General features: G+C 41.4%; 2 protein-coding genes across 2 annotated transcripts; both read right to left on the bottom strand.

Moving 5' to 3' along the window:
• Positions 1-2,717: 2,717 nt before the first annotated feature.
• On the bottom strand, positions 2,718-3,805 carry LOC119781215 (odorant receptor 131-2-like). The gene has a single exon (XM_038281615.1). The coding sequence runs from the start codon at positions 3,704-3,706 to the stop codon at positions 2,756-2,758; it is 951 nt and encodes a 316-aa protein (XP_038137543.1). The 5' UTR covers positions 3,707-3,805; the 3' UTR covers positions 2,718-2,755.
• Positions 3,806-12,353: 8,548 nt separating this feature from the next.
• LOC119781205 (odorant receptor 131-2-like) lies at positions 12,354-13,298 on the bottom strand. The gene has a single exon (XM_038281606.1). The coding sequence runs from the start codon at positions 13,296-13,298 to the stop codon at positions 12,354-12,356; it is 945 nt and encodes a 314-aa protein (XP_038137534.1).
• Positions 13,299-17,326: the final 4,028 nt, after the last annotated feature.

The following is a 17,326-nucleotide window of genomic DNA, read 5'->3' as shown; positions in this document are numbered from 1 at the left end:
GTTAATGGAGCGCTCACAGAGCTCGGATAATTAAGTTAAAAGTTCTATGTTCTGTTGCCTTTGTTCTATAAAAGTAAGTTTTAAGATCATTTGAGGTGAGAACATTACACTTTTAGGGGTCCCTAATTTGTCCATTTTCCAATTTAATGTGTGATAAAAAAACATTTTTTTCTGAAGTTGAGAGGACCGCAGCAACTAGCGGAGCCCCGAGGGTAACGGCAGCCAGGGCTAAGTGCAGCCCGTCTGCAGCAGCCCTCTTTAGGCATAGTTGTGTGTGAATTACCGTTGGCTCTGATGGGATATTTGTGTTTTATTTGGTAAACTGTTCATTTGATCTGTGTTTGTCTGACTGTGCTAATTATTATTCCCCCACTAAATCAAAACAAGTTAGAATTTATTATTGTCTAGATATTATTAATAACAGGAGGTGAAATGCGGCTCCAGACGAGCTGAGCGTGTGGTGACGTCAAGAGTACGCATCTGTTCCAATTGACCCATATTTATGCTGCATGCTCCTGTTCTCCCCGAATCCATACTTTCCTGTTTTTTTCTCTAGAACATACTTGGCGAACACGAGTCCGTACTCGTGTTCTAGTGAATTGAGAAACGGCCATAGTCCTTCCACTGTGTCCTAAGTCGACATCCAGGAGGCATTTGAAAAAGATGTCTGATCCACCTGCGCTGACTTCTCTCGATTGATTAGTTGAATGATCATAACTTTAATTTCCTTACTCACCAGGGTTCTTGGTCTTTTACATCTAAGGCTAGTCTCCTGGACACGCTCTTTAAAATGCAATTGCCTTTACCAATTTCTTAAATTAGACTATAGCTATGTGCAGTTATTAATCACCAAACTGTCCATTCGGATGCCAATGAAAGATGGGTGTATTTGGCCCGTGTGATAAATTGTTCACTGCACAATAATCACAAACTACTACAGATTAAAATGTTGATGTCTTTATTTTCTAATAACCAAGATTATAGCATATCTAACATCTATGAAAACGCTAAAAACTACTGAAAATAAAACACGACGTAGATAAAATGAACAATTTGGAAACAGGGAAAACCATTCTAACAGTCTGTTCAAAGAATTTCTCAGGTAATGTCCAAGTTAGATTAGGTTCATTAATGCATTCAGTGATTTCCTTTTAAAACAGCAGCAGGCATATGTGAATAACAATTGATGCAGAGATCTTAAATGCAGTGTTGTTTCATTCATCTTACAGTGGATAATAACTGAATCTCAAATGCATTAAACAATAAAGCATTACAGTAAGATGGTTTGACTTAAATAAGATTTAAGGCTCAGTTAGGATGCCAAAGAGTCAAAAAACCAAAACTTCCTCACTACCAGAGACCCTCCTGCCACTTCCATACAGGAAACCCTCCGTTACTTTGTCTCAGACTATCCTTCAGGCATTTTAAGAAATTACTCCAAGTCATTAAATTGCCTCCAAAGAAAAGCTGCAGCTTCTTAATAAGTTAACCAATCCTCTTAATTCCAGGAAAACAGGCCTCACATCTCCTCTAATGAGCTAACAGTCTGTCTGTCCCTCCAGAGGATACAGAAGGCATATACCAGATCCTCTGGTGGGACATCTTTCAGTAGGGCTAATTTTCTGTAGAAAAAAATTTGAACCTTCCTGATTGTATGTGATTCTATTCATGTGAATCACAAAGTTTCTTAGAAAAGACAGAAACATAAAAACAACTGTGGCAAAACAGGGGTCCGTTTCAAGAAGCAGATATACAGAAAACCCTAAGTTTTTTAAACCTGAAATATGGGAAAATTTTCAGTTTCAAAAAGAGAGTCTACATAACCTCTGTTTTAGTCACCGTAGTAACATTCTTCCCAGAGCTAACCTGGTCGGGAGCTGATTTTGTTTAGTAAACTTGGAGTGTCCTCTTCTCTTCTCCGCTCTCCTTAGAGCCAGTCACATTTATTTATTAGATTAGATTAGATTAGATTAGAGATGAGCTGTATTGATCTCACAGCGGAGAAATTCTCTGGTCACATATTGGCATAGTAATTAAAGAAGGTGCAAACAAGGAAGAAAAGGTGCATTAGGAATAACAATAAATAAAAATAAAATAAAAATAAATAAAAGAAAATAAAAATAAGAAATACAAAAATAAAGAAATACAAGGGAGTAACACAGAGATCTGAGGTGGCATATGTACAATCATTACCTGATTTAGTTAAATTTTTGTAGTAGTTTTGTGCTGTTTTTTTCATTATTTTGGCAAAAGCGGATGATAATAAAATAAAAAGCACCAATCAGCTTTTTCCCCCCGTTTTTAGTAACATATTTGAACCGGTCTTGAATTCCACTGAGGAATAAAAACAAACAAAATAGCATCAGTAAAAACAAAATGGCAGCAGGTCGGCCGACATCAGCATAGCAAAATAGTACTCAAACAAAAGGGATTTACAGAGATGTTTTCAATTAAAATATGCATATTGAATCACTTTGTAATTCTATTTTAAGTATAAACAAAACATTTTTTAATCATACAAAAGACTAAAATATATTCTACAACGCAGATCTACGATGGCAAAACTAAATATATCTTCTACATTTTGTGACATACTGAGTGCCATGACAAAAAAGGTAATGTAACACAATTGTTCTGGATAGTAGAATAAATGTTAGACGAGTCAACCCTCCCCTTCTTTTTTTCAACAACAAACTGAAAATCTAAATTGATTCTGGATACTGAAAAGAAGTTCTTCAGAAAGAAGGAAAAACTGCTAGCCTCTCACCTTAACTTTAGGGCGACAACATAGATAATACAGCAGAACAGGTCTGATGGTCTGATCTCTGAGCCCATAAATGAGAGAGCTCAAACATCGAGGGAAGATTATAAAACAAACATAAAATACATTCTGAATCCATAAAAATGCCACTCTTGATAAAACTTTGGAAAGAGCAATGATGAGTGGGTTGTAAATGGTTGAGGAAAGACTCAGGCCAAGTTGAACCAGATTCAGCAGCAGGGTGTAACGAGCCTTACGAGCTAAAGCTTTATCTGTGGAGGCTGATCTGGCTGCTATAATGACACCAACATAGGAGAAAGTTGCAGCAACACCAGCTGAGACAAACACAGCACAAGTATAGGCTCTGTCATATTCAGCAGTTAGAGCACCAAGAATCAAGGCTATGTTAGAACAAAGATCCTTTATGTGCCAAAGCTCCATTTTTTTAAATGTAAACTCTAAAAATAATAAAACACGAGCAAGATTGTTTACTGAGCTGACAGCCCAGATTGCGATGATTACTGCGGTTGTGTTTCTGATGGTGATGATAGAGGAGTGCCTCAGTGGGAAGCACACAGCCACATATCTCTCTAAAGGCATTACCACCAGTGTTAGCGGAGAAATCCCAGTTGTGAGATTGGCAAGCATACTAAGAACAATGCACAGCGAATACACCAGTTTCACTCTGCAAACAGACAGTAAGAACTGCACCTGACTCTGTGCCAACTGGACAGTGTCTGCTAGAAGGAGGTTGTACAGAAGAACATACCGACATGTGTCACGAAACACAGGTTTACTCCTCAAAGTGAAAAGAATGGTCCCATTAATGTAGAGAAAAATAAAGGATGGTACTGTAGACAGAGTTGATATTAGAGCTATCCTTAAAAGATTCTGTTTCTGAATTGTTGATGTCATGTTAGACTCAGACTGGGACACATTCAACATGCTGAAGAGCTCCAAAAATGCCCCCCAAAAATTTCCCCTTTTGAGATCATGAATACAAATAAATCCATCAGTACTTAAAGAGATTTAGATAAAAACATTTCTTAAACACAAATGAATGACAATAAAAGAACAATCTAAAAATCAGACAAAGCTCCTGCACACAGCTACACTTATTGTGAAGCTCTGCAGGTAAATCTGGGTTTTTATTACTTTGGATGACAAGGTCCTGCCTCAATAAATATTCAGTTGACATATTACAACGTCATTTACTAATTAATTATCTAATCCCTGTTGTATAACCGCAACAGAGCTTCAGTGTGTGAATTTGTTCCCCTTTTTTAGGACAGGTGAGAAAAACTAAAACTAAACCTCTCTCCACATGCCAATCTCCCATAACTGAGTCACTCAAGAGATTACAGGTTAGAGTTTCCCGGTTGGCACATTGTTTATCCGATACACTACCAAGCATGACTGAAGAATATAAAAACCTGGATACCATGATCTACTACGTTTGAGTTACTTCTTAGTTTAAGTATTCCTTTTTGATGTTTTTTTTTAGTTATCTCCTATTCAGCATTCTGTAATCTTTGCTCTAGTTTCAGTTTGCCATTCATTGTTTATAGGTTTCTTTAGGTTATGTTTTCCTTGGCATCGTAGTTATCTCAAGTCCCTTCCCCTATCCTCCAATTTCCCCTTGGTCATTCTGTGTATTTTAGTCATTAGTTTAATTCCCCTTTAAGTTCTTTCCTACTTACATTTGATTATTCTAGATGTTTTTCTCGTTGTATTTGAGTACTTATTTATTTCTTGTTTACTCTCTATTCGCTGCTTGTGCCAGTCTCCTTTGCCCTGGCTCCCTTCTAGACCCTTCTGTCCCCACCTGCTTCCAATCAGTTGATTACTCCATTTTTTGTTCTGTTTGACATTTATACTCCTCCTCTGCAGTTATTGTTTTCTGGATTTGCTTCATATCGTAATTCCTTCCCTAACCTATGTGTTCTGTTCACGTTTTTTCCTTAATTAGTTATTTCTGGGTTTATTTTTCTATTGCCAACACTCATTAAAGCTGCAAAAAACCACCTTAGCTTCCGTCTCTTCATTTGGGTCCTACACTCCATCCGACCTGACAGCAGAATCCAGCCAAAAATCGATCCAGAAGACTTGGACTCAGTTTTAAATGGCTTGGGAGAGACAGATCAACAAAAAGGAGGAGCAACACGAGATAAAAAAACTTAATGCACAATGGGGCCAGTTCAAGACTTCTTTCACAGAAAAACTTGGCTTCCTTGTGGATCAGATCCAGAGGTTTTAAAGCTACCCTGACCGTCCTGCATGTAACACGGATCCAGACATCCCCATCACCTCTCCAGAAAGACAGGTCAGTTTTCCGTGTGGTCTAAGCAGTCACTCTCATGGCCAACAGCTTTCCTAACAAATGAAAAAATAAAAACTAGTTCCCAAGACCACATCTCCAGCTGCAAGAGCTCCTCATTTCGAGGACTCACTGGACTTTTTTATGGAGAAAGAAAAGATTTGTTTTATTTCATGCCTCTGCATTTAGTTTCACAGTTTCCTTTAGCTCCCTGTTAGCCAGCCACTTCTGAGTCCCAGTCAGACCCCCTCTCCCTCTCCAGGGTTAGATCCCCCTAGTGCTCCCTCTCCTTAGTCAGAGTCCCTTGGTAAAACCTCCCCAGAAACCCCTGAGCCCGCTCTGTGCCGTCCAGAGACCCCTGAGCTCAGTGATGAACTATTCCCTGAAATAGAGCTCTGTGAGAGTTCGTCTTCAAGGCCACTCCGAGGGCACTCCTCATCGTCAAGGCCCCTCCGTGGGTGCTATTCATCTTCAAGGCCCCTCCGTGGGTGCTCCTCGTCTTCAAGGCCCCTCCTTGAGCTTCCCTTGCCATCTGTGGTGCCTCTTTGTGAGTTGACAATGGCTACACTTCAAGGCTCTCAAACTGCACCATCTCTTTGAGGGACTCAAGTCATGCTGCCTCTTCGATGGTCTCAAACTGCACAGCCTCTGGGGGGGTCCCAAGCTGTGCTGTCTCCTCCAAATTTCCTGCTGCCGAGACGGCGGCCTCCAAGGTTCCTGCTGCCAAGACAGCAGCCTCCAAGGTTCATCCTGCCGAGAAGCCGGCTTCCAAAGTCCCGGCTGCCTCCAAGCCAGCCTTCAAGCCTCCTGCTGCCAAGACAGTGGCCTCCAAGTTTCCAGCTGCAGAGATGGCATTATTATCTACTCTCATGATATGGAATCCCACAAGAAACATGTCAGATCTGTGTTGGTGCACCTCCTGCAGAATCAGCTGTTTCTTAAGGCTGGGAAGTGTTAATTTCATGTTATTGACTGGCCTAAATACAGAAAGCAGTTGCAGAGATTCTTAGGGTTTGCAAACTTCTACTGAAGTAGAAGTTTACACGTTTATACCCCCCATGTACAATCCAGGAACCTTCCACAGCAGAAATTGTGACTTTATTCAGAGTGACACTTGATAGTTTAGGATTAGTGGTTAGGGAGCTGTTTGGGAATCAGCCCTGCTGGTGTGTCATGTTGTGTGTCATAATAAGTCCCTTGAAACATGTCATTATCAATTGAAAGCAAACGTAAATGACGTGTTTTTCTATTGAGATATATCAGAGTTTTAGATGAAGCATGTCTTAACCTCCAAACAAAATTCATATTCATATTTTGCCAGAAATAGGGGCAGTGCTTTATATGAAACAGTTCTACTTTCCCATTAACCTTTATCATATCATGCAATAGAATGACTGATATTTTGAAATAAATCAACCATCATGGAATCTGTTAAGGTCCATTTGTGAAGTTTTCTACATTCACCAGAAATGTGAACGTTTCTAAAATAACAAAGTAAAAATGTTATATTTTCTAATTAAACTCTTAGCTTAACTGTTTTACACAGATGCTGTAAGTTTGTGATTGATTTTTTTGGTTGAAGAAATCAGTTAATTAATTTGGTTTTATGTAAATACAAGTCTCATCCAGTATATCATAAATCTCCCCAAAACTACTAAATGTAATCATGTGTCTTTTAAAGAAATTTCAGTCTTCCTACAAAGACTGAACTGAATGTGTGCATCACATTGTCCTTATGTCTTTCCTTTACCTCCATTGGAACCACGTCACTGCACCATTTTGTTGGATCCTCATTTAATTACCCATTCTGAATTCGAGAAGGTATGTTTCTCAGAAAGGTACACAAAGAAGCAAACATGTTTAATCATTGAAAGAATTTATTCCAGCCATGTTTAACAAAATAATTGATATAAGCAAGAGTTTTATCCCAGGAGGTGTTTCCCCAAAATCCGCAAGTCAGCATTTGGCCCTTCTTACACAGCCTAAAGCACTACCATAGGGGAGTGGTGACCTAGTGGTTAGGGAGCTTGAAATCCTGAGGTTGTGAGGGTGTACAAGGAGTGTGCAGGTTAGCTGGCTGGTGTCCTTATAGACATTTTTAACACCTCACTGGACCAAGCCATAGTGCCAGCATGTTTTAAGTCTGCCATCATCATTCCATTCTCAAAGAAGCTTCAGGTTACCTCACTCAATGAATACCGACATGTCGTACTGACTCCTATCGTGAGGAAGTGCTTCAAAAGGCTGGTTAAAGAACACATCGTCTCCAGTCTGCCGGTAACATGCGACTCATCCGAGTTCGCCTACTGACGAAACTGCTCCACTGAAGACACCATCTCCTTTCCCTTTTCACCTTAGCCTAGCACACCTGGAGGAGAAAAACTCCCATGTGTGGATGCTGTTTTTGGCCTTCAGTTCAGCCTCCAACATCCTCATCCCACAGCCTCTGATAGTGTGCAGCTAAGCTAAATACACCCCTCTGCAATTGGCTGTTAGACTTCCTCACAAACAGACCTCAGTCAGTCCAGGTCGGACAGAACACCTCTGATGTTTTCACCAAATTCCTGTGGTTCACATCACAGACAACCTCACCTGAGCTGTAAAAACTTCCTCACTGGTCAAAAGGGCACAAAAGCGCATGTACTTCAGAAGCATCATAGATAGCATTCTGACCAGCTGTCTCAGTGTGTGGTGTGGAGGCTGCAGGCTGGAAGAAGGTGAGGAGAGTGGTGAGAACAGCAGACAAGATCATGAGGGCTACCCTTCTCTCCATTAAAGACATTTCATCCTAGCGCTGCGTTTCCCGAGCCCATAACATCATCAATGACCCCTCACACCCCCACCATGTACTGTTCTCCCTGCTGCCCTCTGGAAAAGAGGCTTCACAGCATTTGATGCAGGTCCAGCAGATAACGAAAGTGCTCCTCCCCCAATGCCATCAGACTGTAATGGATTAGGATGGACCCAAAGACAACCCGCAAACAGGTCAGTGAAACTTTAACAGTCTTTATTAAAGAGAAGGGCGGCACGGACTCCCGGGAACTGCGGTTCACGTTCAGCGACTGGCAGCTCCTGGCCACGGGGAGACTCGGTTGGGCACAGTCTGGTATCAGGAAAGGACAGAGTCCGTGCTGGGGTAATCCAGGGTTCTTAGTCCAGTTTCGGTCCGGGTCTTGACGAGGGGGAGGTCCTTTAATCCAGCTGAGGCAATCAAGGGAGAATCCAGGGGAGGTTCCAAGTCCAGATACAGTTCCACAATCCAAAAAAGTACAGACAGTTTAAGGGGCAGGCAATCTCCGTTACTCACAGGCAGGCTGGGTCAGAAACACGGGTAGACAGTCCAGATAACTGAGGCTGACGAGCAGGACTCAGGCAGGCAGACAAAAATCGAGAAAGGGATCAGGCTGGCTCAAAAACAGGGGCAAAAACAGGTCGAGGTTCAGACAGGCGGACGGACATTCAGAAAAGGCTGGAAGTTTTCACCGTTTGGCTAGAGACGTTCTGGCACTGGAGGCTGGAGGGACGGAGCCTTTAAGCAGGTAAGGTGGAGTAGAACAGGTGCGCTGATTGCAATTAGCAGCTCCAGTGCCAGGAACATTACACAGACAGCTGAAGTTTTGAGAAAACTCTAAATCATATCACAGACTCTGCATCACACTGACAACACTAAATCAAAACCCTGCATAATTGCACCATATTGTCATGTTGGGGTCTAAGCGTCTAACCCACATGCAGAAACACTCTTTAGACAGGGGAAAAGTTAAATGGTTTATTACAAAGTTATCAGAAATGTGCACAGGATCTTGGCTCGTCAGACTGGTCACGGGAGGGAAGCCAGTAGAGGAGGACAGATCAGTTAGAGTGGATCCAGGAAACTTGCAGTTCAACAGTGACTTGGATTTATACCTGCTCAGAGGGTATTCTGATCAGCAGGGAGGGAACCTTGTGGGTCCAGAGGCTGGTCGGCAGGCTGAGGGCAGAGGCAGAGACAGAGGCTGAGGCGGAGGACAGACAGGCAGGTTCCAGGAAGCGTTTGTTTTCTCCAGGATCAGGCAGGTAACCAGATAATTCAGGATCTGAGAGGTAGAAGAACACAGGGTCAGACTGTTCACAAAATCAGATTACAGGTCAGAGAGGCTGGCTCAGCTTTTGCTGGTACCATTACTGGCAAACACTCTAGCAGGGAAGTGTCAGCCTCCTCCTCCTTAAGTAGGCCTCATAATCAGCAAACAGGAAACAGGTGTGTAGAAGTCAGCTCATGCCCTCAGGAGGAAGATCTCAGGCGCCCTCTGGTGGAGAAAGTTAGACAGCCTCCAGATCCCAACACATATATATTTAATGCTCTGAACTTACATCTCAATTTGTTTTTCTGTACAATCTTTTTTTCCTCCAAAACTGTCATGAAGGCTGTACAAAACCAAATTTCTTTTTGTGTACACTCGGTGTATACAAAATGACAATAAAAGTTGTCTAAGTTAAAGTCCTTATAGTGGCCCTCTGTGAACTCGTGGGGTTTGTGTGTATGCCCAGAAACATGCAAAATTTGAGGGAGCATTGCTGATGTATGAACATTGTTCATAGCCGATGTCGAATCTGAAAAAATATGCATTTCCGCTCTTCTGACTTTACCAAGGGTTTTCAGGAACAAAACATCTTGGTATCTGAACTTTTTGTAGATTGTACCATTCTCTGAGCCAAGATTCACATTTTGTCTGAATGCAGGTGGAATAGACTCATCCCCTCCAACATCACGTTTGCACATTGCACAACCCACGCATGCTTAGGGAAAACATGCAAACTGCAAAATCGTATATAAAGAGCTCTATAAAAGTCTCTGAAACAGCTGTTCATACCATCCCAATCATATACAGTGTCCCTGTTGAGTCTATAACAGCAGAAAAAAATGGTTTGTTGATGCACAGGTTCTTATTCATCTTGATCCTTTGGTCCAATTTACTGTGGAAGTTGACGCTTTTGATGTCAGCGTAGGAGCCATGCACTTAAAGATCCTTAGCTGATAACAAATTTCAACCCTCCGCCTTCTTCTCTAAGAAATTCACACCCAATGAAGCACATTACAACATTAGATATTGAGAGCCTTTAGCGATCAAACTCGCTCACGAAGAGTGGAGCCATTGGCTTGAGGGTAATGAGCTCCCTGTCATCATTTGGACAGACCACAAGAATCTGACCTACATCCAGACAGCTAAACGCCCATATCCACGGCAACTTCGCTGGTCTCTTTTTTTCTCCAAGTTTAGTCTCACTATCAACAATCGCCCAGGTTCCAAGAGCACCAAGCGCGATGCTCTTCCCAGGACTCATGCTCCTGATGATGCCCCAGAATCCACAGTCACTATTGCCAATGTCAAAGTAAACTTCGTCTTAAGTGGTGAGAAGTTTACATTTTTTATTTAGTTTTCAGGAGAGAGTGTTCATGACATCTTTTACATAAAAACAAGGTAACAAATGTAAAAACAAAATGACCATTAAACACATGACAGCAGTTGAGTTAATATTTGCACAGCATGACATTGAACAAATAAGGATAATTCACAGAGATTACTTTTTTAAAGTGCAAGATTAAGTTTAAAGTCAGTTCTAAAACAGTTTACTCCAAGGAGCTCCCTATTCACCATTCTATTTTTGAAAATATGATATCAGGGAAAATATTACTGAGATCTTCAAGAAACATATTAATTTACTCAGTGCTTTAATGGTGAAAATTAAAACTAAATATCTAACATGGAAGATACAGGTTTTAAAGATTAAGTGGTATTTAGGTTAGGGATTTTAAACAAAACACATGAGATAACTTCCAGTCCAAGCAAAAGTCCTTTGATACAGTCAATAATAGAATATTTATAAAAACGTATAATGTCTATTTTCTTTTATTGTATTTAAATTTTAACCTCAGTTTTAAAGTACATTTAATAATGGTAGACTGCAGGGAGGGAATTGAAAATGTTGCAACAAACCAAAAGTCCAAGTCAACTCTGGGTACTGTACAGCCTGTATCCAAAATAGATTAAGGAAAAACTGCTAGCCTCTGACTTTGGGGCAACAACATAGATCATACAGCAGAACAGGTCTGATGGTCTGATCTCTGAACTCATAAATGAGAGAGCTCAAACATCTCGGAAAGATTATGAAAATAATATAAGAAACATTCCTAACCCATGAAAATGGAATTCTTGTTAAAATTTTAGAAAGAGCAATGAGGAGTGGGTTATTAATAGTTGAGGAAAGACTCAGCCCAAGTTGAACCAGATTCAGCAGCAGGGTGTAACGAGCCTTACGAGCTAAAGCTTTATCTGTGGAGGCCAATCTGGCTGCTTGTTCTGTATAAGCTTTAAGGCTGAAAATGACAGCAGCTCTATGAAACAGGTAAAAATTAATGTAATAATGCAAAAATTTGAGATTGAGGCCTGGTTCACATAACCATAAAACTATGCTGATGTTTCATGCCATTTTATGCCATGATTTTCCTGTTCTCAAACATAAGGATGCCCTTTCCTGATAGACTCAGATACAGTTCTAACACGGTATAGAAAAAAGTGATTAAAAAATTATACCAAATAACTTCAAGTGATGATAATATGTACTAATGCTACATTCAATTTTACCATTAATCATTGTTTTATTTATAAACCCCATTACTGATTTCCAAAATGTTGAAGCAAAGTCAATTCTGCAAATTTGGGATGTGAGAAACATTTTTATTTTGCTTTCAAAAGGGAATGTTAAACACACCTTTTACACAAATGAGCTATAATAAAAACAAAATACGCATCAAAAGTGCTACCCCATCTGCCTAAAAAATTATGTACTATTCTTTGGGACATTTAATTGGGACCTCCTAACTTTTGCATCCTCTCCCTGAATTTTTTTTCATTTATCTTAGGTCGCATTCATTTGGTTTTAAAACATTTTTTAGAAATGTTTGGAAGTATTAAACCAAGACTCATCTTTTCTTCAGAGCTTTCAAGATATATTTTTTATTTGTTAAAATTTAAAAAAAAACAAAACACAAATATTCTAGTCTATATACAAAGACAATAATATATGTAAAAGATTTGGTAGTTGATATATATCCCAGAGATGTAGAACTGGCTTAAATGTTTAAGCTTCTAAAAAAGTGAAACTTAAATTAGTCCTGACACAAAATATAGTGAGTAAACGGCACTGGTTGTTATTTGGCCTCTATAAACCAATTGTCTAAGATTATTTTACACACTTTAAACTCATTCTTCAAAAAGAGAAAGGAAAAAACTGCTAGGCTTTGACTTTAGGGCGACAACATAGATAATACAGCAGAACAGGCCTGATGGTCTGATCTCTTAGCCCATAAATGAGAGAGCTCAAACATTTGGGGAAAATTATTAAACAAACATAAAATACATTCTGAATCCATAAAAATGCCACTCTTGTTAAAACTTTAGAAAGAGCAATGAGGAGTGGGTTATTAATGGTTGAGGAAAGACTCAGGCCAAGTTGAACCAGATTCAGCAGCAGGGTGTAACGGGCCTTACGAGCTAAAGCTTTATCTGTGGAGGCTGATCTGGCTGCTATAATGACACCAACATAGGAGAAAGCTGCAGCAACACCAGCTGAGACAAACACAGCACAAGTATAGGCTCTGTCATATTCAGCAGTTAGAGCACCAAGAACCAAGGCTATGTTAGAACAAAGATCTTTTATGTGCCAAATCTCCATTTTTTCTGATGAAAACTCTAAAAATAATAAAACACGAGTGAGATTGTTTACTGAGCTGATAGCCCAGATTACAATGATTACTGCGGTTGTGTTTCTGATGGTGATGATAGAGGAGTGCCTCAGTGGGAAGCACACAGCCACATATCTCTCTAAAGGCATTACCACCAGTGTTAGCGGAGAAATCCCAGTTGTGAGATTGGCAAGCATACTAAGAACAATGCACAGCGAATACACCAGTTTCACTCTGCAAACAGACAGTAAGAACTGCACCTGACTCTGTGCCAACTGGACAGTGTCTGCTAGAAGGAGGTTGTACAGAAGCACATACCGACATGTGTCACGAAACACAGGTTTACTCCTCAAAGTGAAAAGAATGGTCCCATTAATGTAGAGAAAAATAAAGGATGGTACTGTAGACAGAGTTGATATTAGAGCTATCCTTAAAAGATTCTGTTTCTGAATTGCTGATGTCATGTTAGACTCAGACTGGGACACATTGAACATGCTGGCGAGCACAAAAAAATGCACCTTTGGAGATCATGAATTAAAAAAAATCAATCAGTATTCAAAGTGATTTAAATAAAAACATTTCTAATGCACAAATAAAAAAAAATAAAACATCTAAAATTCAGAGAAAGACAGTGTTCCTGTAAACAGCTATCCTAACCGGCTTTGCATTTGATCTGGGTTTTTATTACTTTGGAAGACAAGGTCTGGCCTCAATTAATGGTCACATGATGTATTACAGCGTCATATGCTAATAAAAGATCTAAGCCTTATTGTAAGTCATAGCATACAGTATAGTTGTCTCAATAAAATTTGCTGAAGAACACAATGGAGTGCTTCTTGGTAGAGTAAAGGGAGAGTGTTTAGCTACCTAAATAACCGGGCTATGGTTAGCAATTATAGTGACCAGCAAGGCCAGGACAAGCTTTAAGATCTCTATAAGCTTTAAGGTTGAAACTGATAGCAGCTCTATGAAACAGGTAAATATAAATGTAAACTAGTAAAAAGTAGACCTCAAATAATGTTTAAACTTCTACAAATTGGATATGCAAAAATTACAGACTGAGGTGTTAGGAAACCAGTTTGTGTGGGTTGTTGTGTTTGTGTTTTTCTCTCCCTCCACCACCTTGTTCTCGTTGATCCTGTCACACACCTGCGGCTGGTTGGCTCATCACTGAGGACTATTTGAGCGTTGGACTGTCACTACCTCGGCGCCAGAGTGTTTGCCAGTTTTGGGTACTCTAGCAAAGCTGAGTTTAGCTGAGGCTAACTGAGTCTTTGTTTCATTGAGCCTAACCTGGTTTTTGTCTTTGCCTTTTCGGCAGGAAGCTATCCTGCAAGCTGGATGTTTGGCCTGCTCAGTCTAACACTTAATCCCCTGCTCAGTGTCACACAAGTTCTGTCAAGTCCTCCTGGATTTCCAAGTGACAACCCGCTCTATAGCTCCTCAGGATCCAACCAAATCTAAACCTGTCCTGACTCCAACAAGTCTCTACCTCTGGATAAACCCACACTGACTGGAAGAAAGGTTTTCTCCACTAACGTGATTCCTGTTTTCTCTGTCTCTCCAAGTCATCGTTCAAAGTCCCCACGGATCCTGAACTAACCGCTGATACTTCCCTTCCGACTTACAGTTCCGGTTCACCAGTTCACTGAGTTTCCTGAATCCACCCCCGCTGACCTTATCAATAAACCTGTTCAAACTTTTACCCTGGTTCTCTGAGTGGTTTACTGCTTGTGGGTCAGATCTCCTAAGAAAATCCTGACAAAACACTCTGGCCAAACCGTTGACCCAGCAGGAGCCATTCAGAGAGCACTTCGCCTTCAACAAACTGTAATCCAGAAACATCACAACCATCTCCACGATCAGCAGCCAACTTTCAGAGCTAAACAGTCGAGTGGCTCATTTAACCGAGGCTGTCCAATTTCCTCTCCAGGCTTCGGGCCAACCCCGGGATGCTAGCCCCGCCTCAAGCTAACCAAACAGCTTCTCCTCCCTCTTTTTCAGAGAGTCAGCTGCCCAGTCCTCCCAGGTTCGATGGAAACCCCAAGAAGTGCTGGGGTTTTCTCATGCAGTGTACCATCCAGTTCAACCATGCCCTAAGAAAGTTCCCTTTGGATTAAAATAAGATTTCTTATGTGATTTCACATCTAACTGATCAAGCTCTGGATTGGGCCTAGGTCAGATTTTCCTCATCCCCCGTTCATGACTGCACTTTTGAGGAATTCATTACCGAATTCAAGCAAACCTTTAACCAGGATCCAGATAAGACACTGAACTCCTGTGAAATTCTGAAAGTTAAACAGGGACAGAGGTCTGTATCCGATTTTGCCATTGACTTCTGCATTCTGGCTGCAGCTTCGGGCTGGGATAAAACAGCCCTGATGTGTGTTTACTCTAACGCTCTTAATGACTCCATTAAATATGAGCTAGCCACCCTCGATGAAACTGAAACTCTGGAGGATTTAATCAAGCTGTCAATCTGTTTGGACAATCGGATCTGAGCTCAAACTAAGAAAAGAGATACCAAGGCTTCTCCTTCCAAACCTCTTCCTCCACGCACTCTTCCTACTGAGCTTCCTACTATCTCTCCTCCGCCTGAACCCATGCTGTTAGGCAGCATGAGGCTAAGCTCTGAGCAGAAACAACACCGCATGCAGGCTTTATTGTGGAGAGGCTGTTCATTTTGTCTCTTCGTGTCCCCTGTTGGTAAAACTCAGGGTCTACCAGTAGACATGAGAGTACTGGCGGACCCTAAAATTTCTCCCTCTTCACCTCGTCTTCTTTTGCCCGCTACTCTGCTAATTAACAATAAGTATCTCTCCCTGTTGTTATGTGCTTCGGGCACATTATGATTTTTGTCTATTTCTTTTCTTTGTTTTCTTACAGACTTTAGTTGAAGGATCTTTTGTTAATATATTTTGGGAGTTGAATAATTCTTTTGGCCAGTTAATTATGTTAATTTGTGGTGCTGTTGTCCGCCTATAAATAGGCTGGCTTTCAGCATGTTGGGGCGTCCCTTTCTATCTTCGCCTGGACGCCGCTTTTCCACCTGCTTCCACTTGTTCCACCGTGCGCGGTGCGCACTTGTCTTGTCGCTGCGGCCTGCAGCGGACGTTCCAGCCTGCCATGCGGTATGTTGGTTAGCCGTTGCTTACTTTTTTTCTTGTGGTTTTGGCCTGGCGGGACCGGTTGTCCTATTTTCGATTTTTCTTTTGCTTAGGTTATTTTTGGCCTTTAGTCCGGTACCAGTAGGGGCTTCGACGGCCCTGTATAGGGTTGGCCCCCTGCTGTACCGTTTTGTTCTGTTTGATCGGCCTGCCAGGTCCAACTTTCTTTTGTTACTTTTGGGTTTTATTTTTTTGATTCCTTTGGGGCACGGGATCTGAGGGCCTCTAACTTTTTTCTTCGCAGTAAATCAGAAGAAGCCGAGCAAAGAAAGCTAAAGAGGAGAAAATTTATAAATAAAATATTTTTTTGAACCCTCATCTTTTTGTCTTGTGTCCTCAAATATGTTGTGCCCTTGGTGGACGTAACAGTTGTGAACAAAATTTAATGGACTCTTCCTTCATTCAGAAGATGGGTATTGAGATTATCCCTCTTCAGAACCCTCTTCGAGTTTTTGCTCTGGACGGTAGAAACCTGCCCCAGATTACCCACCAGATACGCCCTATTCTGCTGACCGTTTCAGGAAATCATACGGAATACATCTCCTTCTGTCATGATGGGTCTCTGAGTTTAAACCCACATGCAGAACACCACAGGAAACGGAGTAAAAGTTTAGCAGTTTATTAAGAGAAGCACACAGAGTTATGGGTGAAAAGGTTCTGGTACTGGTCCGGGACTGGAATCTCAGAGTATCTGCAGAGATGAGTAGTTTGGTTAGCCAGGCAGTGATGATTTGTCAGGGGTTTGATTCTGGTTTGTACCTTGATGCGGTTCAGACTGATCGATGGAGAGAGGGAACCGGTTGGGTCCAGAGACTGAGGTTTCAGCAGAGAGCTCAGCAGCAGCTGCAGCGTCTAGCTTCAGGCTGGTGAGGTTCAGACCTTGAGTTGGTTTCCTAGTCCTCCCTTGAGAACTAACTGGGGAATTCAGACTGAGAGTCTTAAGCATTGGCTTCCTTGGGCAGGCAGGCAGGTTTCCAAGTGCAAACTCTTCCAGAGCTACAGACTTCAGTCGGGCTTTCCTGTGAGCAGAGAAGACAGAGGCTGGTTAGAATCTGGTTACTCTCTAGAGCAGACAGAGATTCTAAACGTTAACAGAGGCTCAGGTTCCACTAACCAAAACTGGTCAACACTCCGGCGCCGAACACAGGTCTGGCTGCTGCTTATGTAGGAGGTCTCCTGATGGGCTGATGATCCTCAGGTGTGCTGGAGGCTCCAGCCCAGGAGACCCACAGCGCTCTCTGCTGGAGACAGGTGGCAGATCTCCAGATCCCAACACCTTCAACGTTTTTCCCACCGCTAACTCTACTTTGATCTTAGGATTTGAGTGGCTCCATCTTCATAACCCCACTATTAAC

This window comes from Cyprinodon tularosa, unplaced genomic scaffold, assembly GCF_016077235.1.
Source record: "Cyprinodon tularosa strain WSP-4 unplaced genomic scaffold, ASM1607723v1 ctg172, whole genome shotgun sequence".
NCBI classification, from domain to species: Eukaryota; Metazoa; Chordata; class Actinopteri; order Cyprinodontiformes; family Cyprinodontidae; genus Cyprinodon; species Cyprinodon tularosa.
This window is presented reverse-complemented; position numbering and strand designations above follow the sequence as displayed.

What these genes read in the sequence shown, in the direction of transcription:
- LOC119781215 (XM_038281615.1), bottom strand. Translation starts at nt 3,706, where the DNA reads ATGTTGAATGTGTCCCAGTCTGAGTCTAACATGACATCAACAATTCAG.
- LOC119781205 (XM_038281606.1), bottom strand. Translation starts at nt 13,298, where the DNA reads ATGTTCAATGTGTCCCAGTCTGAGTCTAACATGACATCAGCAATTCAG.